The sequence below is a fragment of the Acanthisitta chloris genome, unplaced genomic scaffold, assembly GCF_000695815.1.
Source record: "Acanthisitta chloris isolate BGI_N310 unplaced genomic scaffold, ASM69581v1 scaffold5640, whole genome shotgun sequence".
NCBI lineage: Eukaryota > Metazoa > Chordata > Aves > Passeriformes > Acanthisittidae > Acanthisitta > Acanthisitta chloris.
In genome coordinates, this window is record NW_008649826.1 from 7,642 (window position 1) to 32,000 (window position 24,359).

The following is a 24,359-nucleotide window of genomic DNA, read 5'->3' on the forward strand; positions in this document are numbered from 1 at the left end:
AATAAAAATCAGAGATTCATGAACTTTGTTCCAAAGACTCCTAAGTATTGAAAACCATACATGGAGTTTCCTAGAGCTTTGAAACTTCCCAAATTTGAATCTCCAATCAGTTAATTCTACCTACCTAGTACCTGCAGCCAAAGCCTTTGGAATACACAGTTCTGAAGAAACATAGAAACAATCAAAACATACCTGTAAATAAATTTTTTTTGCACCAGGAATATAATCTGCAACTCTGCCAAAGATCAATCTGCCAACTCCTGAGGTAATGCCCAGACAGAGCAGAAGCACTTCTTCTGCCACGGTGTGACCAAATCTGTCTTTGACATGATTCATCTGTTTAAAGAGAGGGTTGAGAAAAATCAATTTGCTTTAGAATTAAACAAAAGTTAAACCTTGGAAAACTTGTGTTAATATTAGAAGTAATCTGTGAATCTCAGACTTCAAATTCAGCTACACATAGTCAACTTACCCTGCTTTTACAGATTTTAGAATGTTTTGCACTGATTGAACAGTATTAAGTGCAATACAATAAAAACAATCTGAAATGTGTTGTTGCTTTATCCACAATTAAGGAACTTAATTCAGGAAAACAAGAAGGCTGTCTAATAGCAAAAAAAAAAATAAAAAGAAGATAACTTAGAAGTGTTCTCCCCAGCTACTCTTAATTTACTAGCCATAGATTTCATGTAACACTGCAATGTAACATAGATTTAACATCTAGAACTGGCTGCTTCCCTGGCTGGGCCCACTCTCAGGTGTGAAGGTACTGATGAGTAATGAGAATCACTGCAATGCTGCTCTGTGCATTAAGACAGAGAGACAGGCTGCCAAACTTGTAATACAGCTCAGAGCAGGAGCAAGAAGCAGAGCTGGAGACCAGACAGTGCAAGTAGAAGAGACCCTCCAAAATGCCTCATCCAACATCCATGAGGTCCAGGGGTAAAAGGGAAGAAGGGCAGGAACCACCTGCAGTGCCAAACAACAGCAAGTGCTTCCAGGAGAGGGTGCAGCTACAGCAGCAATGAACAGGGCACGCTGGAAAAATGATGCATCAGCCACTTGAGCCTGAAGAACTAAAGCAACTGATCGATGGTCAGGTCAGAAGAGCATCGACTACAGTGGGATGAACTACCAGTGTCAGTCATTCTAACTGCTCAAGTCATGTTAGAAAAACTATCACCAGACCAGCTTGATGGATTAGGATTTTTTTTATATTCTTTCTGGTTCCACCATGGTTTTTGTTTGGTTGGTTTGTTTGTGGCTTTTAAATCAACCCCAAAACTAGAAATTACCCATAAGAAAGATTTTTTGCACTAGCACTTTTTGAAATGCACTTGACAATACCAAATATGCCAAAGTGGACATTAGGAGATGTAAAAATCACTTGTACAGTCCTGTAATCTCTGTGCTCGTAACTAATTCTAAACAAGAAACTGCAAAGACTCAGAAGTGTGAAAGAGAAAAAAAAAAAAGAAAATTATTTCAAATAAAAACATTTGAGAGACAAGGTGACCACAAGCTGACAGACCTGGATAGCAAAAGCAGCACACCAATTTGTTATTCATTCTGATTATGTGATATCACTCCAAACCAGAAAACCTTTAATTTCCTATATATAAAATGCAAAAGTTCCACTTTAGCAAATACTCCTAGAGCAAATAGTCTAGATTCTTTCCTGCCCAGAGTGTCGATACACAAGCAGAGCCTTGTTTCCCAACATAAACAGGATTTGCTGGATGATGGTAATTTTAAGTACAAAATCTATTGGGTTTTTTTACATGTCATGGAACTTATAAAATCTAATATTAATTTGTCCAATTTAATTAATTTTGTCAGAAAGGAAAAAATAAAGGTTAGTGGGTTTGTTTTGGTTTTAAAGAATAACTTCTAAGTTACAGTGAAGACAGACACTTCTCTTTATTTTCTTCTTTGCTTTTTAAGACACATTTGGGAAAAGAATCTCATGAAATTTTTTGACTGGAATGATACTTAAACATAAAAGATAAACTGTTCTATTTATTCCCTTTCTGTTGAAGGTGAGAAGAGGAAAAGCTGACAGTTTTCCCACCCCTACCTTTATGTGCCTGTCAACACCTGCTGGCCCAGCTGGTGAGAAAAGCCAAGGTGGTTTTTTGCCATTCATAGAATCACAGAATCAACCTGGTTGGAAGAGACCTCAAAGATCATTGAGTCCAGCCCTATCTTGCACCTGTTCCACTTCCATGTTCCTGCAGCCTCTAGCTTGTTTAATTAGCAGGCTTGGATCACCCACTCCCCAGAGGCTTTTCAAGAGGAAAGATAAAGCTCTACATCTAGATAACTATTAACCCTGCACCTGCAACTGAGTAACTGGATTTCTCAAAGCAGCACACGGGCAGAAATGCTGTCCTTGTAGATCAGCAAGGGAAAATACTGGATTCAATCAACTCCTCAAGCAGGAAAATAACCACTACTTATCCCCAGCTTCAAAGACCTAAATTAGTAATTTTTTTTAAGCTTTTACTCCTCTTAAGCACACTACAGCCTTAAAGAAATCTTCCAACTAGATGCAAGGAGAAACTTGCCCCAGGAGGACAATGGGCAATGGTGCAGACTACCCAGAGAGCCTGTTCAGTCTCCTTTCTTGAAGGTTTTTCAGAGCCAAGTGCACAGAGCCCTGAGCACCTGGCCTGATCCCAGAGCTGATCCTCAGATCCCTCACAGCATATTCTGTCTTTAGTGATGCAGTCACTAAGTAAGCTGTAAGCAACAGCAGTATTAATTGAATGTCTGAAAATACAGTGATTCAGGATTAATTTTCTAGTCCATGCTGGACCTAGAGACACTTACTTGTAACTATAGGTTAAATACACCTATGATGAAGTAGCTCAAACAAGATTCAGACTTCCACAGAGTTTTAGCTGTTAGGACTACTCAAAAATCCCAGGATAAGCAATTGCTTGTGAACCTGCTCAGGTAACATCTCATGTATTAATACTCTCATCATTGCAGAACTATACAGGCTGCAATTAAATTACTCTCTAGACATTATCTGCAGCAGTCAAATAGGGACCAAGGCACACAGACACAGAGGCCAAAGCATTTCCCCATGGCTTCTCTCTGTTCTCAGTAATGTCACTGGCTCTTCACTGATTAGAAGTGTGTGCAAGCTGAATTGCAGGTCTGATTTTTACAAACGTGGAGAAGAGCTGACTAGTTGGCTCAGGCAATATGACCAGACTAGCATGGCTTCTTTATTGTTTAAAAATATAATTTATCTTTGTACAATCCAGTTTTCCAAATCAAGCCATAGACAGTGGACAATATAACTGAATGCATCCCTGGCACCAACATTCTACCTGTGCTCTCTATTATCAGGGCAACTCACACAGATCTTATTGTTTAAATTCTCTTTACTGTTAAAATAAGATTAGAAAGATTAGCCACTCAGTAGTGGCTGAAGTGCTTTCAGATATACAGTCTTGGTTAAGCTCTCTCCATCCAACCAAGACCCAGATTTTGCTAAGTCTTTCCCTTCACTACACACACATTTCAGCTATATTAATACAGCAAATCAAAGACAGAACAACCTGAGCAGAGCTGTAGCTCCTTTTTTCCAAACACAAAGAACCTCAATATGAAATAAGTGGTTATGAAATAGCAAGAACCAATTCTTTGTCAACCACTTCCCCCCTGCCCCGTGTCTATTATATTTTGGGAATTCCCAATCAAGTAAAGCTTTAGGAGGCTACATGCAATACAGTCTTTCTCAGCAAAAGAGGTGGCCAACAGCAATATATAACCTAGAAAACTTGGAGCACACAAACCCCACAGTTTTCATCAATTGCAAGTCCTGATGTCTGACACTTTTAGTTAAAACAAGCCTGAGGATAAAAGGAAATGCTCACAGAGTACTGCTGGTACCACTCATGTACTGAAGATACTATTGCTAACTGCTCCAAAACTAAGCTTCCTGAAAGAGCTGAGGGGCTGTAGAAGCCTAGAAGATAAGGAGGCTAAACGTGTGTGCCTCACACACTGATAGCCAGATAGCTGTGGAGCCAATCAAGGATTGTTGGTAATACCAGCCAGGGACTGCTGGTAATCACACACAGAGATAGAACAAGATGCAGCTGGAAAAGGGGCCACACAGAGATAGGACAGTTATTTCTCCAGGGCAATCATCCTTGTTCTAGCTCCTGGAGATAAGCACAAGACAGACAATACAGTGCAAGTGCAGAAATGAGGTTGAGAAGTGAGCATGGACTGTGGGGTGATCAAGACCACCAAAGCCATCTGACCCATTTCCAGAAAGGTCTAGAAGAACAGGCTGTATGTGATAAGTTTCTCACTCTGTGCAAATCAGTTATCTCCAGGGCAGAGAGAAGTACCCCACCAAGTCAGGCAGCACCCTCAGGGCCTGGTGGCCTTGACAAAGAACTATATCAAGAACTTCACAGTGAACTGTCCTGGATGATTGAAAGTTTCAGAAAGTGCTGAAAAACAGCACAAAGTAACCCTGGACAAGTCATCGTTTATTCTGTAACACAAGGACTCACCACAAAAAAGAGGGGTGGAGAGGGTGGGAAACAGAAAAAGAAACTTGGTTGCTAGTGAAGTATATGATACTGGGCACAGGCAAGATCATTTAATCTGAATACATTTCTGGTCTAGACACCAAAGATACTTTTACTGCTGACCAAAAAAACTAGTAAAACAAACCAGCAACTCTTGAACCTCTAACTGAAATGGTGATCTTCATGTGAGACATGAAATAGCACTACTAATAATGCAGTTAAGGGAATGCCAACACCCCAAGATAACTTCTACGATATGTTACTGCAGCTATGTGTCTTAACATGACAAAAATATGCATACACAGATCTTCAAGGAAATTTTGTTTACATATTTTCCCACTGGAGCCACATGAGACAGCATGAAGAAATGAGTGAGCAAAAGGATTTAGCAGTTGGTATGGCTTGGGTGGCAGCAGCAAGACAGATAAAGCACACACATCTGAGGAAGCTCCCAGTGACTGAGAACTGTGAGGAATAAAGTCATGGGTCCACAAGAACAAGATAACTTACCCTTGTAAAGCTTTTTTAAGAATTCTCATTTGTGACTACAAACCATAATTTACAGTCTCAGTTCAATCAGTTACTCATAGCCCAAAGCAGCTTCCTGGGCCTTTTTTACTCTCAAAACTCAACTAGCCACAATGTCCAGAGTTAGCTACTATTGACAAGTCCTAGAGAGTTACAGGTCAAACATATTAACTTGAATTTTCAGAAAAAATAGCAGAACAGGAAACAACACCAGAAATATTCACAAACATCTAACAAGCTATGGATCAACATGGAAAAGCATGTCAAAAAACAAACGTCCCTAACTTCTATTACATGGTAGGTAGCAAACTGCCTGCAGAGGGAAGGGCAGGTATCAACAAATCTTGACCCTGGCCAGCATTTAGAAATTCTCTCAAATATAACAATTCTTATGAGCCAGTTTGGAACATGTGACTTAAATGGAACAACTGTAAAGATGGATGTGCATATGTTTTGAACAGCTGTTTTTAATTAGCAATTCACTGCAAAGCTGAATATGCCAACAAAAGAATTGTAAAAACCTGCCCAAATCTACTGCCACTTCACATGTTTATAAATTACACAGACAGTTAAATAGATAATATAGTTTTAAATTTGCAAATCACATGAAATGATGAACATGGCAGGCACTGTAAAGAAAAACACTGGAATTCAAAATTATCTTGGTACCCTGGCATCTCAGTCAATAGTGTGCAATCAATGATTGACTTCCATAAAAACATTATGGATTAAATAGTATTCAAAAACACCATATGAGGCAAAATAAATCAGACGCATGAATACAAGATGGGAAGGATTCATCCCCCTGTGCTCAGCACTGGTGAGGTCACACCTCAGTGCTGTGTTCAGTTTTGGGCCCCTCACTTTCAAAAGGACATTGAGGCACTGGAGTGAGCCCAGCCAAGGGCAACGAGGCTCAGAAAAGGTCTAGAACACATGTCCTGTGAGGAAGGGCTGAGGGAGTGGGGTTTGTTTTGCCTTGAGAAGAGGCAGCTCAGGGGTGACCTCATGGCTCTCTACAACTGCCTGACAGGGGCTGTAGAGAGGTGAGGGATGGTCTCTCCTGCCATGGCTGCAAGGAGAGGACTAGAGGGAATGGTCATAAGCTGAGAGGGAAGATTGTAAAAAAAAAAAAAAAAACCAAAAGCCTGACCCTGATGGTCTAAACTGCTCTCTAGAGAAGCTTCCTTTTTTCAGACCATAAGGACTAGTCAGAAAAACTGAACATCTTCAAGCCAGTGAGACGAGTACCTCTCAGCTTAAAGAATGTTTTGAACAATAGCTGTGAGACTGATTCAAGGTCTCTGGAATCTGCCAGACTGAAAAACTTAACAGGAGAGCTGCTCCTCTGTAGCTACTCAGACAGGAGCATGACAAAGAAACGCTTGAAGCTGGTGTAAGATCAGAATGAAAACAAATGTTTATTTGCATCAGTGAAAGTAATTACCCAGAAACAAATAGCTTTTACAAAAGGACATGTTTCCATTTACACAAGAGTGCTGTTACCTCCAGCAAATTTTTCAACCCACCAATTAGTAATAAGATTACAAGATTGTCAAGCCATTCATGTGAAGAGAAAACAGCTTATTACAGCAGCCTGTTCTAAAATTTACAAAGATAAATATTCTATTTCTTGCCTATCTTGAAGAACAACACAGTAAGCAACTAACTGGCTAACTGATTAGTAAAATAGGGATAGATTTATCTGTCTCTACATGTTACAAAGCTACTGTCATGTTCTAAGAGAGGTTGACTTCCTTGCTCCACAAAAGACTTTGTGCTACTTTTATCACATCTCCCAGGACTAGACTCCTTAAGCCATCGGATTTAGCTGAGTAAAATCAAAACAGAGTATCCTCAAACCTCTATTCTGCCACCACAGAACTCTGAGGGCATCCACAACACTTCAGAATCAGAGTCTAGAGTCCATGTCAACTTGTGGACATGGTCATAACTGCCTCAGCTTGCACAGACCTGGGTGAAGTACCCATCTCATTGTACTGGGAAACAGGAGAAAGTTCTCAGAGAGCCTCAGCTCTACATGGAAGTCTCAACTCCACTGCCAAGTATCTACCAGATCAGGGCCCTGAGAGGTTGAATCAAGTAGACAAATTTTCCTTTAAAACACAACAAAGACGATAATGATAGTCTCTCCTCCTCACAGAGATACAGCCCTTACTCAGCATATACACATTTCTGTTCCCTTTTTTTTTTCCCCTGCCTAGAGCAATCCAAAACCACCTCTCCCTCTTGTAGGAAATATTCTGCTGAGTAGTAATGATAAATTTTAACTCAGTCATCAGAAAAGAACCTGGAAAATAGCTCACAGCTTGACAATTACTGACAATCAAATAGAAAGAGTTAGGTTCCAGGATCTCCTCAAAAGATTCAAAACATATGGTTGGAGATCCCCAATTCCGACCAAGATTTAAAAAGCAAAGAGGGTTTCTATGCAGCTCTTCTTGGAGCAGAAACTAGAGCAAAAAACAAAAAAGGTTGCTCTGTGTAAGATTAGTTTTTGTTACTTTGTATGAGGTTAGCAGGGAAATACCCATCAACTGTGATCTCAGGCTTCTGGGCACTTGTGGAGTCTGAAGAGTTTAGCTTAGGCCAAGATGCTTCAAGCATCTAATGACAGGATGCTGAGTTTACCATTAAAACAGCATTTTCAAAAACAGGAAAAAAGGGAGGATACACTTTCCATTTTTATCTGATTTGGCATAATACAAACTATTCTAATAACAAATAGAGCATATAGTTCAGAGTACATTAGCTACTGTGCTGATCCTAGGGAGATCACAGCACAACTCAGACCTTTCAATCTGCCTGGATTGCACAGGCCTGAGGAACACTGCTTTGCTCTTATCCTTCAGCATCATCTTAGAATTTGTACCTGACTATACCTGCTACCTAATTTATTTTTAAAACTTTCATTTCTTTTTGCCTCTAAAAAACCCCAGGAAATATTTGTCTTATTCTTTTCTGTTTCTATTCATTCTGTACCTGTAACTTTTATTAGTCACCAGTACTTCTTTAAAAAACATAGCTTAAATCTGCTTACATAACAATTACAAGTAGGAAATAGTTTATTTCTTTTCCCACCACCATCCCCAGTGTCCAAAGTGGACAATCTAGCCAAGAATAAATACTGCCAGGTCAACATTGAGGAATATTGGAAAAGAAATGGGTGCACAGGATAATTACCAAAGTGGATAAAGGGGGAAAATTTCACTAACCTGGGCAGTCAAACTGCAGCAGATGTTGAGATCTGAAGGGAGATAAATGCAAAGATTAGAAAAGCAGGTAAAGCATGGGGAGCCACTGAAGATTTTGGGTCTCAGACATATCTGCTTAATGATTACACTGAACCTTTATGAAATGAGTGCCTTGTTAGTCTCCCATTAGAGACAGAAATATGATAGATTAAATGGATGAGAAGGTAATAGTGGTAAAACTGACAGCTATACCTGCAGCTTTAACTTTTTTAGATTATCTACACTATAGAGAAATATCTGGTTGACACAGAGTTATCTGTTAGTACTGGACATAATTTTAAAGATACTCTGTAACCATTACAAAACAGACTAACAGCAGATCCTGAGAAATAAAAGATGTAGTAGACTTCAGACAACTGACTCATGTAGGAGATCTGAAGAAATGAAGGTTTCTTGAACAGCAGCCCAAAAAGCAAGTGAATGTAGAGATGGAGGCTGATTTTTCCAGTGAGTAAAAAAAATCCAGACATATCAATTAGATATTAAGCATTATTTTATGCAACATTCTATAAGTAGCAAATTTGTGACATAATACAGGTGGTTCACAAAACAGAGACAGCACTTACCTTACAAGAAATTAATTTAAGATGTGTTACGTATATGCACTTTACTATGGATATGCAGATTTTATATGTTAAAGTTCAGAGACTTTTTTTGTTACTAGAGTCTATCCAGTACACATCAGACTTTTCACCATGCTCTGTACTGAGATCTAAAGGACAGCATTTATCTCTGTGCTTCTATTTGTGTCCACTGTGGAATCCAGGGGCATAGGAATTAAAGGGAGGAGAGAGGTGCAGGGTTAGGACTGTACACACAGAATGCACAACCTGAACAGCTTCACATATTGCAAGGTAACATCTTTCTACTATGACCCCTTAAGCAACTCTCCCACACAAGAGAACATGGACCAACTACCACTGTGTGGAGATGATCACTCTTTCAAAGACAGCAACTGAGACACTGGTTTTTCAAATGAGGAGTCTAAATCAGAGATGTCACAGCTGACAATAGGGAACAGCACATCAGTATGGGAGGCTTGAAGAGTTACAAAAATATTTGTAAGCAGTGTTATGGATGATGACTACGGTCTTGTTGGGCAGAGAAACTACTGCAGTCAGATTCACCTTGTCACAGCTTAGCCTGATATGGCAGCTCAGATCTGTTTGGAGAAACTAAGGTGGTTTCTGTATCTCTTTAATATATTCCAGTACAATTCTTCCTAATGACCCAAAGCTTATGCTTGAGGAGGGTGCAGTTTACAAGTGGAAAATGTCTATTTTTCTGAATAGGCAGAATAAAGAGACTGTTTTATCCTGAATAAGTAAGGCCTTTCAGAAACGGAGTATATGGAAGTGAATACAGTTTTTGAATTACATAGCAAGAATTGCAGATAAGTTTCTGGAAGAACTGTGGCTACAGAGGATCTCGCAAGAACTTGGCTCTTCACTTCTCCAAGTTGATTGCACAAGATGACAGTTTTTACTGGCACATATTCTAGGAGGCAAAGGTTCAAACACTGAATTTGCACAGCAGAATCTGATCTCTTATTAACAAGAACAAGGCACATCACTGATATAGAGCAAGGAATGGGCACAGACAAGTCAAGTCAAAATAGTTGTGTGGTAAAGAACAGAGCCAAAGGTCAAGTCATCCTGGTTCAATTAAAAAGGTTGTCCAAGGTGATAAAGCAGTTGTAGAATAGTTAAATCACATGGAGGCACAAATCTTACAATACAGATGGGGGGGGAAACTGGAGAGAAAAATCAGATCTGACAACAGAAATCTGTCAACTATAATCCATAACAGAAAGTCTTTCTGTTAATTATGATGTTTCTAAAGTGAAAAAGTTCTTTTATCTAAAGAACAGGAACAAAATGGATGTTCCTGCAAATCACAGGAAACACAGACCAGCAGACAGCACTATCTTATTGTCCAAGGACAGACTATGTGGGCACAGCACTAGACTTTCAGCAACTGCAAAGTAACAAACACAGAATATCTGGAGACAGAATAAGCCACTCAGAGGCCAAACCAGTATTTGAGTACTTTGATTTTGTGATAGAGCCTAGAAAATGAGTTTATATGCATTAAAATGTACTTATGACTAGCAAGTATTTCACAGATATTCCAACTATCTTCATGCTTCAAAACATCTTTACTTTTGAGATGCATTTTCTTTTCCAATACAATTGATAAGAGTTTTACAGCTGATGCTTTGTTTCTCAGTGCCAGTATCCACCTATTTTTTCCAAGCATTAAGTCTGCAGTTTCACTTTCCTGTTCCTTGGAGTTCCAGTGGAACCCACTCTTTGCACATGCATATTTCAGGGAAGCAATGAGACACTGAATCTTCAGCAATTATCTATGGTGGACATAAAACCCAGTATTTATCTGTCTCCCAAGGGAGACACACACCATTTTTTCCTATCTTAAACACAAATCAAACAGACACAGAACACATACAATCCACATAGCTAGTGCTAACCAAAAATCACTACATGTACATGTGCCCATCAAAAAACATGAATGTGGCTAAGCATCAAAAAGAAAAGCCATATTTACACAGTAAATTAATAAATAGGCAGCAAGGCAAGAAATACTGAAATCTATTTTTCCTGAGCTATTTATAATTTATTTCCTGAGTTTTAAGAGTACAGTCACAGTGCCACAGTAACTTCCACACTGCACATGAATTAATGGGTAGATTTGTTTCCAAGCCTGCAGCCATATTTTAAAAATAAGCCTAATTTTCAAAATATATCTAGCCATTCTTTTAAGAGTATTTTCTTCATTAAAAATCTTTCAACCTAGAAAGCCAAACTTTATCAATACATATTTTTATTGCACTACCATTCAATTGCTTTTATTAAAAAAGCAAAACATAATAAATATGTGCATTATTTTGTTCAACCATTCAGCTCAGTTTTTCATCCTGCAAGATGTTGAACTCTACAAGTAAGACAGGACCTATCATTAGCAAGAGGCATTTAATAAAAGGGACTGCTAAATTAAACCATACTTGTAACTCTCCCAAAACAAATTACCACAGGACTGAAACATTGCACCAAAACCACTGAGATGATATTCTCAGTCCTACCTGTATTCCTCACAGTGGCTGAATATTGCTACATCAAAACACAACACAATACTGGGCCCCTTTTTTTGTAAGTGTGTCATAATTAATACTGCCCTAAACTCAGACAGTTAGTCACTGCTTAGGAAAGACTAGGCAGGGACAACATCCATTTTAAACAGTATTTCTTTTCACCCTGCTAAATAAAGCACAAAAAGCAACAACATGTCTTTTAAGCTACCTATCATGTGACCTTGTATCAAATTTTAGCAGAATTGACCTAACAAGCTCATAAGAATTAAGGATGTATGATCCTGATTAAGTACATACTTTTTTTTAAGGCTAAGAGAGAACAACACTAAACCCTGAACATCAGAGTGACTGCTGAAAAATAGAAGTTCTCTGTTTATTATCAGAACAAGCACAAGACAAATGGCAGAGACTAGGCACACTTGCTTTTAAATAAACTTAATCTTTTCCTTGTGAGAGAGTCCTTACTAAAAACACTTGGACAGATTTCTGGTTTGAACTGACAATTTAAACCTGAATGGTCTAAACAAGGATTTTATTTGTCTATTTTCAAGAGACACCAAAATTAAAATCTCTCAAGCACTGTAGTTTAGGCTGGTTTTAAAACTGCGAGGTATAACAACCATTTGATTCAGTAATCTGAATTAATGCTGAAAGTATATAATAAAATCAAGTCAAAACTTATTTATAGTATTTAACTCAACCCAATTCCCAAAGTCACACGTAATGGGACACCTATTAATGGAATTTGACACCAATTAAACTGGGATAAGAAAAGCTCTCCCTTTCGGTTCTCCCCTGCAAGAGCCAAAAGGAATACGATGCCTATTTCAAATGCAGCTGATATCTACCAGTCAGGGACTGGCAATTCTTGCCAGCTCCTTGACATGAATCCCATCTAGCTTGCCATACAATCAATTTGTTGATGCATTTAATTTTAGTTAGAGCTAGTTCACAAGTAGGTTATTTCTCTGGTTTTACTCACTGAAGCCAACACTGTACAGACAGTTAAAATTGCAAAGACTTAGCTAGCTCTATCAGTCCAAAGCCAAAATGAATTTTTAGTTCTTTAATACAAGTTTCCTAAGGTGCATTCTCCTTTCCAATATAGGCTTCAGAAAACACAAGGGACACAAAGAAATCAGGGCTGGCCCAGAAGCACAGAGAACCCCTGCCTGGAACCTCAGGAGCTCCTCCACTGTGCCAACACAGCAGGCAACAGCTGATGTGCAGCACCAGAGCACACTAAATCCACAACCTCCAGCTACCACAGTGCACAGTCAAGGACCCTCATCCATACAGCCTGTGGCACCTGCATCTCATCACACGGTCAGGAGCAGCCATCCTGGCAGGAACTGTCTTTCCATCTGGGAAAAATGGGACTAAGTACAGCAACCAGGTCTGAGGGTTAAGAGAGGAGTTGTAGGCATGAGGTTCCATGTACAAGTGGTTTTTTTCCCAGGGCACTTGCAACCAGCATCCCATTCTAGCAGTCTGGCTGTTGCCAGCCAACCCTAACACTGGGAAAAAAACCAAGAATTTTAACATAACAAAAGCTGTCACTTGTCTAAGTGTCATATTCCTGTTTCAGTATTTTTTTAAATGCAGTAAACAATGAAACAACAATAACTTTCATTTTTAAAAGCTGAGGAAAGTAATCTCTGATTTAGCAGATGTACCAGCAAAACCCTTATTTTCTTCTCATAGCCTTTGATTTATCTGTAAGTACATACCTCTATGTACTTCTGAAAGTACATAAAATGTGTTTTTTATCAAAACCAGACACAACTAGGCTAAAAGAAGTCCAGTGCTATCTACTCCAGTTGAAGTATCTGTGTTGAAGGGCAGAATCTATGCTGTTCCTTCATAAACACTGAACTATTCACTCTCTCAAATACATATCCATGGGGACTTTCCAAGGTTTTGAACAGTCCCTCACTATACTTCATTGCCCACCAGCAATGATACTTCACTTATTCATGTTTTCAGAAAAATAAATACCTTTTCCATTAAATATATATCTCTTCTCCTTTTTTGAAATTATTAAACTTGAGTTCCAGGGATGAGTGTTTGCTTAGTCCTAAGAATAGACCAAAGTTCTTAAATTATTTTAGCTTTATGGAGAAATAACCACAGAAATGATGGGTTCAGCTGCAAGAATACTTCATTCCTTAAGCCCCATGCAGCAAATTCACTCCTAATCCTACGATTCCATCCTCCAACCCAATGATCTGAACTCTTGTTTTCTGTCACAAAGGTTTCTGCCTCTGAGGATACATCCATCCTTGGCAATCACATACAAACTAATTACAAAATAATATTTAACATATAACCTGCAGGTATCAATCTCTCTTCATCCTGATCACTTATCCATGACTGAAGGTTAGAAAAAGATCTTACACATACTGGAAGTGGAATACTGCTATTTATGAACTTAATCTGATATTGATGGTACCTAGTTTCTTTACCAGTACAAAAAAATGAAATTAATTCATACTGTTTCTTACCATCCCTAGGGTTAAGAAACTTACTGATCAAAGCTGGTTTAGGCTTTAACTAGTTCAGATTATGGTCAAGAGTCCTGGGTACATAACACAAGTTTAGAACCTCAATCCTCTGTGAATTCTTTGTGTATGTTTGTGTCTATTGAAAGGTACCTAAATTGAAATTTGGATAGAAATCTGAATCATAAACAATCAGATGTTATAAAAGAGCAAAGCCAAAAAAAAAAAAGCTACTTTCAATTTAAGAATTTTATCTGCAAAGCCAAGAATGGAAGTTAGGCTTTTTGTTTACAGTGCTTTTATTTGAAAGTAGTGGGAGCTTACTATACCTTATTTATGAACATTTTTCTGTTCTGGTTTACAGGACAACCAGAAAATCATAAACTAAAATTGAGTATTTAGAAACAAGTAAATTAAAACAAGAACTTGCAGGTTTCAAGAAGGGGTTTTGATAGGGACTATTCACTGTAAGTTTTACTAAAAGCTGGTGAAGCTTCCTCTCTTAAAGGGGTCACACAAAGAAAACTGTCTACCAAAGATTTGATGTTACAAATCCTTAAGCTGCATGATTTCCCTTAAACTCTGAGCAAAGAGAATACCTTAGCATAATTTTGAGGTGGCCTTTAAAATACTAGATTGTAACTGTACTCTGGAATAGTTTTATAGTGCTATCAAACATATTAGAAACAGTCTCAGTCAAAGTGCTTTCCTATACTGGAGCTGTATTTCAAACAGAGTTTGTGCCAATCTGACGTGGGGTTGGGGGAAGCACTAGACAGGAGTGACACTATAAAAAGAAAAGCTATATAATACAGAAAAAGGTAAAGGGTTTTGTCCTCTCCAAGTCAACTAGCAGCTTTAGTTTGACCTATAAACAAGAAGCATTCATACAAGTGTCTTGTTAAAAAATGACAAGCTTTTTGTCCAATAGATGGATTTTAGAAGACCTATGTCCCTGCTTGTATAGCCTTGTTCTTCAGTTCTCTGCAAGAGTTAACCACCATTTACAATCTATCCAATAGTTTTCTCTACAAGATCTCTGCTCCCCTGAAGAATGTTTCATTTCAAAACATCTCTCCAAAGCTTATGGGGAAATAGCATAAAATGTCACAATAGCTTAGTCATCTGGATCATACAGCTCTTTGAAAAAGATTCTAATTTTCATAGTCTTTGAATCAGACTAAGTACCAAGAAGTATTCATGAACAAAAATCAGTTTATGGCTGCTCAGAAACAAACTAGTCCCCACTGTGAGGTAACTTTTAAACTAAGTATCTGATGCAGTCTCAGTAATCTACTCAATGTCTTACCAGAAAGCAGTGACACCACTTGCTATATTATGTAAAAACCCATGGGCTTTTATGGAATTGAAAATTTTTTTACAGTATTAAAGACATTTATTATCATTAATTTTACAGTTCCATCATGGATGAGTAATGAATATTAAAACAACCCTTTTCTTTTCATAGTGAGTACTAGTTCTACTAGTCCATGATCTACCAAATACTCTTGATATTAGGATGTGTAGTGGTCTAAACAGAGCATCTCATTGCAGGTTGTGGTCTTTTTTTTTTTTTCCCCCCCTTTGCCCCTTTTAAGCCTTTTGGTTTACACCACTTCAGTTTAGACAGCACCACCAGCAAACTGTTCCAAACTAATTCACCTTGTAAGTAAGTAGTGCAATGAGTGCCAGCCAGATACAAGACACAGATCTCCCAGTTACATCTAAATTTCTTAGTGTAACAGTCTACTACAGAAAAAACCAAATCTGTTAGTGAAGCAAATTAACTCCAGTACAAGAAATGACTGCTTGACAGCTTCCCCATCATCAGAAGCCAAAGCTCTATCAGTTACTGTAGACAGCAGTAAAACACAGCTGAACTGGCAGCTAGTAGGGACTGGGTAAGAGGATCAGTCATATTAAAGTCACAAAGTACAAAGCTGAAATTATAGAGACAAAATCCCAGCTATTTGCTATTAAAAATGTGGAAAATGGTGAATAAAATATAACCCAAAAATTGATACTTGAACATTTCTCAACATAAGGGAACAAAAGTTGCGATTTTTACCTGTTTTCTGTTATTTACTCCTTTCACACTTCCTCTGAAACACACAAGTGTCATGGGCAATGTATGGGGCTGAGTACCAAAATAAAGAATTCTCTTGGGAACAGTACAGCAACTTCAAATGTCTCTTTTCATGGTTAAAGTATTTTAAACCTTAGCTTGAGGCCAGCAATTTTAACCAGCTTAACCAATAGTTCTAATTAAAGCACTCTTTTAATCAGACAACATTCAAATCAATTTCATGTTTCTCCACAGCACAACTTGCACTTTAAATCTTGCTTCCTGTCACCAGTTGCTTTCTTAGTCCATCACACAAAGGCAAATAGCTCTGGTTTCAAACACATCATATCTGGGAAGAAATGTGCACTTACCAAGTGAACATAAGGCACAAAGTATCCAAAAAGTGCAGCTGGGATCCCAAAGGCCCAGATTCGGTAACTGAGAACTTTAAAAACGGAGAAATTGCAAATCTTTTTCCCGGGAGGAAGTTTGAACTTTCCCTTCTTTCCTCCCTCCTTGTCTTTGGTGTCGACAACAAGGGGTTTGTACGTGAATCCAGCCAGGAACAGAATAAACATAAGGATGCACAGGACCCTCAAGGTGTTGTACAGGCCAACAGAGTCAATCAGGACTCTCAAGAGGAAGGGCAGGGACACTGTGAACAAGCTGCTGCCTGCAGTGACAATGCCATTCACTAGTCCAAGGCGTTTCTTGAAGTAGTGCCCAAGAATGACCAAGGATGGCTGGTATGCAAACGAGCAGCCACAGGCAAATAGGATCCCATAGGTGAAATAGAGAGGTTCAATTGTGCTGTATGAAAAGGAAAAAAAGAATCATTAGTGTTCTGTAAGGCAATGGATGCTTATTCTCACCCACCCCATACAAGACAGGTTTTCAATCAATTGACATATTTACAGAAGTGAGTTAAGGGTTTGCATGTAGTTCTGGTTGGAATGCATGTGACAGCTTCATTCAGCAATTATTCTGTTTCCTTCCACTGAAAAATGCATAGAACTCACCCAACAGGTAAAAGAGAAAAGTTAAATTTAAGCATAATTACACCAAACAGTGTAGCTGAAAAAGTTTTTAAAGTCATTGTCAGGCTAAATTAGCCAAACATGAACTTAATCACAGCTGAGGTTTTGGATTGTTCTTTTCCAAAGAACATTGTGGGGTTTTTGATTTACATGTGTCTTCGCTGTGCTAGCAGTTCAAACAGAGTACTGAATGTTCCTCATGAACACAGAAAAATAAAATATTTTAAAAGTTTATTATGGAACTACAGTAACAAAAGAAGTAAACATCATTAAGGACTGGAGCATCTCCCCTATGAGGACAGGCTGAGAAAGTTGGGGCTGTTCAGCCTGGAGAAGAGAAGGTTATGTGGAGAACTCATAGCACCTTCCAGTATCGAAGGGGCTACAGGGAAGCCAGAGAGGGACTCTGTGTTAGGAGCTGCAGGGACAGGGCAAGGGGCAATGGGTACACATTGAAAGAGGGGAAATTTAGGTTAGATATTAGGAAAAGTTTTTTTCCTGTGAGGGTGGTGAGACACTGGCACAGGTTGCCCAGGGAGGTAGTGGATATCCCAACCCTGACAGTGTTCAAAGCCAGGTTGGATGAAGCCTTGAGCAACCTGCTCTGGGGCAGAGGTGTCCCTGCCCATGGCAGAGGGTTGGGACTAAATGGTCTCAGGTCCATTCCAACCCCTAAAATTCTATGCTTCTGTGATTCATAATGAAAAATAGAACATTCAAATACTGACAAGTTTTGGCAATGTAATACATTATACCAGTGAATGGTATGCTTCTCAGGTATTAAGCTTTTTAAGACAAATAATCCCTTTTACATTGAATATTTTAAATTCAGTATTTTGATCTACATATTGAATATGCTAAGAAACAGAAAAATGCTAATAATAACAAAAGATTTCAGCTCATATTAAGGTGGATCTTCATTATAAGGTTCTCCAACACATCATGTACTACACAACTGAAATGGAGCAAAGCCATTGGAATTGATCACAGGTATGTGACATTAAAAGGTACTTGTGCAAGAAACCTCAAAAGCTTGAAGTAACAGTATAACTAAATAAGTTAGAGGAAACGTTTTTCTGCTTAGATGAAGGAGGCAATGTGCAAGTAATGTATTTACACAAGATTTCTGAGGTGGCACATTATAGTTCATACCCTTTTTTTTAATACTGTGTTTTCAATGAACCATCGTCTCTTTTTTATCAGCTCACATCTTCTTCTAAAGCAGTTATAGAAAACCATTGAATCTGTTAGCCCATAGATGAACTTTTTTTAAAAAGGAGTGTGAATGCTTTATGTGGTGCTTTCCACCACAGGATGGAACCTGCCAGCACCTCTGTACAAAAATGCACTCCACAAGCTTTCCAAGCAATTAAAGAAATCCTTGGAAAATAGTATTTGACTTACAAAGGTCTGACACCAGGAACTCTGGGTTTGTGCATTATTGTGAACAATAATATTTGTGTAACATAATTATTGCCACTTTCTATATTAAACCATCAATTTCTGAAACTGATTACGCACAACATAAGACAGCAGAAACAACATAAGGGGAAAAGAGGGATTACCTCAGCAACAGAAAATAACCAGGAAAAATAAAAACAGAAGTTCCGAAATGAGGAGGAACAAAATACAGTAAGGACAGAGAACTTCTGCTTCCATCTGTGCATTCAAGAGTTTGTAACACAACATACACATTAAAATGTTGTCCTGCATTATAAACACTCTCACATCCCAGCTTCCTAAGAAAAAAAACTTTCCTAATATCTAAACTTTATATCCCCTCCTTCAATTTGAACCTGTTAATACAAAATGAAGTGTAAACTGGAGAAAAAACCCCACTCAATTACTCCAAGTTTTTTCACCAACACAAAAACTAACACAAAACCAGCTGAGATTCTCACAATAAAGCAAATAATCCCTCAGTATATGTCATTACACCAAAGTTTTCACTATCTCCATGCTTGGCAATTGGACCAATAAGAACAGAAGAAACAGCAAATTTTACCAGAACATAAACACCTTCCTGGAGGTTCTACCACATATTATTCATCATTAAAACTCCTTTAAAATCAAGTTGAGGGGACAGAGCAGGGAAGGAAGACAACAACAATATTTATGCACCTGCTAAAACACAACATACATCACACATCTTAGAGCATTTGTCTTGCTGTTGATACATTTACATATAGTCGTTCCTGTTAAACAGGGAGTGCTGTTATGACATTTCTATTTTTTAAATTAGTTTTCAAGTTGAAATGTCACAAATTTGAAAGACAAACCCAAAACCAAATAAAACAAGTTTTCTACTCTCAGAGATAATATAAATTAGCACTGTTTACTCCTTCATATTCTGTTGATAGGATCAGCATTACCTCTACACTGAAAAATTGATAGAATACTTAAAGTTAAGAAATTACTTTTTTACCTTACAAAAGAACTTGAAAGGAGTCCAGCAAACCCTACTGCAGCTCCAATAACAGCCACTTTTCGACAACCAAATAGGTCTGTGAATATGCTGACTATTGGAGAACAGAAGAAGACCATTCCCATAGAAAGAGAGCTCACCCATGCTGCAAAACAAAAACAAAAAAGCATTTTAGAAGACCAAGATTTTATGGTTTTCATCTAAGATTTTCATCCAAGATTTTATGCTGCTGAACTAAAGTTAGGGAACAATTGGGTAGCTGTCTTAAAAAACATTTAAATCATTTTTAACTTTGTTTACCTAACATGGTGAAAAAAAGCATAACCAGTTCACATAATCAACTAATTTAGATTTTTATAAAGTTTTTTGTAACTATTACTTTTCCTTTTCTTAAAGACATAACTATTCCTCTAGTAACTAACTTATTCAAACTGATGACTAGCTCATTAAATACTTTTGAGGATCCATATTCATTCTGACAACAATTAGCACATTTCACTTGATTTAATTCTAGCCTTCAGTGACTTAAAACAGGTAAGTTTGCTGAAAAACCTTTTTTTCTTAATTCCTAGATCTCAATCACATGGAAGATCAATAATGAGCAAACAAACAACAAAAGGCTTTCATACCCTAATATACACATTAGGATGTGATTTTACTTTACACTCAAATCTGAGCTAGTAAAACCATTTCCACACATAATGGGAAAGTGTCATTACATGTGATTCTGCTCCAGCATTACAGACATTTTTAACACTCTCCTTTGTTTATAAATGAGTCCTTAGACCATTAAGACCTAATTCATGCAAGTTCACTGTAGTTTCAGCCACACGTGTTTTTTATTCCAAAGTGTACCAAAAACATCTTCAAATAGTTTATGTAATAGAGAATTTGATTAACTTTAAAGTCAACATTCTGCTACACTTCACACAGGTGTTCAGACCCACATAATTTGCCTGCTAACATCTAACCATCCCTTGGTTTACCTTTATGTCCTGGAGAGCTGCTGGTGTAACATCAGTAATGCCTGTTTCCATCTGGCATAGCACAGCTAATAGTTACAACTAATATATTTGGTATATATGGCATCATACATATCGTAAGTGTCCCCACTTGGAAGAAAAAAAATTGGAAGTGGAAAAAGCTGCTGTTGCCAGATGCATTGGAAAAAATATTTAGCTTCTTTTTGAATTGCATGGAAAACAAAACAACTTTCAACCTGGAATGAATTTAAATCTGTGTAACTGGAATTTAGTTTAGAATATCTTTGCTAAAGGCACAGTTAAACAACTGTGACTCAGTAATAATGGCAAATAAAATCTAGAACAACATATATAACCACAAAACCTAATGAACAAGATCTGCCAGTACATCTACCAATATCAAGACTCAGAAGATGTGTTGTTACAGTGCCAATGAGCCCTACACACTGCTGAAGACCCCACTGTGCAAGGCACTAAAGAGAGAGACAAAGAAGCAAACAGAAAAATTGTTTCTTCCAAGAGTGTACAATGTAAATGGAAGACGAGAGAACAGATGGCTGGAGAAAACCAGAAACGAGTACAAGAAACAAAACCTTTATTTAAGGGCAAACAATGATCACAATGAACCATGACCTAACTCTTTGGGGGAGGGGTGTGTGTTATTGGAGTTTTTTGAGCATGTGATAAATTAGGAGAGTTTCAAGGCACAGTCTGAAGAGTGAGGTACTTTTATGGGCATTTCCTGGCTATGACTAACCCATATATGAAAGCTCTGCCAGCCTTGCACCTCTGCAGCAAAAACCTCAAGCTGTATGAAGGGAAAGCACGAGACACTACAAAGAACAAGGCTCCTGTGACACTGACTAAAAAGCAAAGACCAAATTTATGAAAGGTCTGTTCTTTCTCCTCCTCTGCAGTCAAGGAGGGCAACAAATGGGCCTTGGGTACGGCAGGAGATCACTTGGAGATCTGTCCCATTTTACAGCCCAGATGGCTACTGATGGTACAAGACAACGTCAGACCAACAATGATTTGTAAGCAGGAGTAAGAGGGAGCAGGTGCTCTCATACAGCCTGGAGACCAGCCAGACACAAAGTATCTAAGAATCCAACTGCTACAAGGCTTCCCAGCTTTTTACTTATCTTTCCCAGAGTGAGCTATACAGGGCCTGCAGTTGCACTGTCCAGAGGAAACTGCAACCAGTAGGAGGCAAAATGTCCATGTCATCCTGTCGCACTCCCAAATTAATGGTAAATACACCACCATAAATGGTCCTCAGCATCTCTGCATGAATCATAGAATCATCTGGGTTGGAAGAGACCTCTAAAATCATCCAGTCCAACCATTAACCTGCCACTCTGCTGGAACCCCTAAACCATATCCTCCAGTGCCAGATCCAGACACTTCTGAAACACTTCCAGGGATGGTGACTCCACCATCTCCCTGGGCAACCTGTTCCAGTGCCTGAACACCCTAACAAGGAAAACATTTTTCCTAACATCTAATCTGAATCTCCCCTGTCTCAGCTTAAGACCATTCCCTCGAGTCCTCTCCCTGCAGCCATGGCAGGAGAGACATCCCACACCTCTCTACAACCCCTGTCAGGTAGCTGGAAAGAGCCATGAGGTCACCCCTGAGCTGCCTCTTCTCAAGGCTCAGGCCCTGAGTTGCAGGGCAGAACTAAGAATCAGTATCTGTGATACTCAGGGAAATCTCCATGGTCAAGAGAAAAGGCAGCTAAATCCTGAGAAGTGGGGATTACAAGACTCACTGTCACCAGTAGTTTCACTGGTTATGAGAATCCAACCTCACATGGACCCTATTCATGGAGGCAAACAGGCAAAGAAATCAGGCATCTGAAACTGAGGTTAAGTCACTTGCATGGACTAAATTACTTCAGAGCTACAGGCTGTGATTCAATTAGCATTCTCCTCAGTGAAATCAAAGTTTACAGTCTTTTTTAATGGCTTATACAGCTAATAAAATACTTGGAATATAAAATCCTGAAGTGAAGACATTCAGCTCGAATTACACTGAGCTAATGTGCTGATTTTGTCTCTTCATGCTTCCAGGTATTTATGAAAGATATAAGTCTTTATCACTTGGTTCTCTCTTCGTTACAGCAGCGACAGGCAAAGCCTAAGAGACAAGAAAGGTTTCCACTGGTTTTGAACAAAACAGACAGTTAAGGGGAAAGTCAATGGTCTTATCTGAAGCATTTCAGAATGGTGATGTGGGAAGAAATCCCACTGCAGAAGTGGAAGCTCATGCTATACCACTCACCTACCCAGTGAAAACTGGACCCCTTTAAATTACAGCTTCAAGTTAATATGAGACTCCTGTGGCCTACAGAAAAGTAACTTTAGAGATGTGTTTGGCATACCTTGTATGAACAGCTTTATTATTTATTGAAAAGAATATTCTTTAAGTTAAATGTCACATGTATGCATAGTTCAAGAAATTTACTGTATTCATCCTTCATGAAGAAACCTAGCACCAAAAACATTTATGACAGAACCAGAACAGCACACGAATAAATCTTAAATTTCCTTCAGACAAATAATTCTTGCTGCAATACCTCTATCCTATGAAGAAGGCTATAAAATATATTCAATAGACCCAAGTAATTTTCAATTTCACTTTGCTCAACTAAGTTTTCAGGCATTCTTACACTTTCTTACTCAGTATGGAAAGTATACAACGATTTGTCTTCCACATTTCTTTAAATAGAAATTACAACTGTCCCAAGCAATATGAAAAAGTACAAATGCAGCTTGCCAGGATACTGAGAGTTCTCTAGAGCAGTTATTACATATTAATTAAAGCATTTCTCCTCCAGGCTATTGGCTGCTTTCCTGGCCACAAACTGGCTATATTCCAGATCTGCTAATTCAGATACTAATACAGCACCTAATTGCTACATATAACTGCATTCATATTCATACACAAAACATTTTGATTGCCATAGAAAAAAAGCTATTCCTACTTTAAGAACCTAAACCTTCCTTAATGCACTTGAAGCTAAAAATTAGCTCCTCCAACCACGTAATTTTTTGCAGAATAAACAATTCTCAGGCTTCCTTAGAAGACAGAATCGAAGCCATCCGTAATATAAAAATATCAGACCAGAGAGCCTATTGGTAGCATCTGTACTGAAAAATCTGTTTGTTTCTGTGCCACTGAAACACAATGAATTACAAAAACTCCAAATTTTATTATAACTAAAATTATTTCAAAATCAAAGTCAGTTACATGTTCTTTTCTTATTGGTTCACTGATAATCTAAATACATTCTCATACTCCTTTAACTATTTATGTCTTCAAAAGTCTATAGCAAACAAATCCATACCACATACTCCAAAAATATGCTGCTGTTTACCATGAGGTTTTTACAGTGTTATTTTAAATAGTGTCTTTTATCTTCAGCTATAAATATAGTATCTAATATCTGAGCACTCACAAAATCATTCCCATAATTGCAACTAGATTATGCAATACTTATTTATCTACCCAATTATAAGCCAGGCTAATAAATTTTTTACTTTATTCTTTAGAGTCAAGCACTAGGACCTCCAGGACAACAGAAAAACAAACATTAATACCCTATCATGTTGGAATGCTTTATCTAGCATCAATTCAAATAAAGGCTACTCATCCATAGCATTTGCCTCTTACAATCATATTTCTCTATGCATTGCAAAAAGGATTTTATCAGTTTTATCCTCACAGGTGTCTTTCAAGTGATTGGCTTGACAGTGTAACACCCTTCACTATTTAGTGAACTTCAAGAATCTTTTTAGTATCTTCCCCTGAGATTGTTCTGATTGAGAAAGGGAACAAAATGCTACTGTCTGGAAGACAAGGGATATGAGGCAAG

The 24,359-nt window shown here is 38.2% G+C and overlaps 1 protein-coding gene across 1 annotated transcript in view; it reads right to left on the reverse strand.

Annotated features, from left to right (window-relative positions):
* Positions 1-24,359, reverse strand: part of SLC16A10 (solute carrier family 16 (aromatic amino acid transporter), member 10) — a gene marked incomplete at its 5' end in the record, with an annotated part of 61,696 nt that overhangs the window by 3,178 nt on the left and 34,159 nt on the right. The window contains 3 exons of the mRNA XM_009073609.1: positions 193-336; positions 16,409-16,847; positions 19,500-19,644. Coding sequence (XP_009071857.1) covers positions 193-336; positions 16,409-16,847; positions 19,500-19,644 — 728 coding nt within the window. The remainder of the gene's footprint in view (positions 1-192; positions 337-16,408; positions 16,848-19,499; positions 19,645-24,359) is intronic.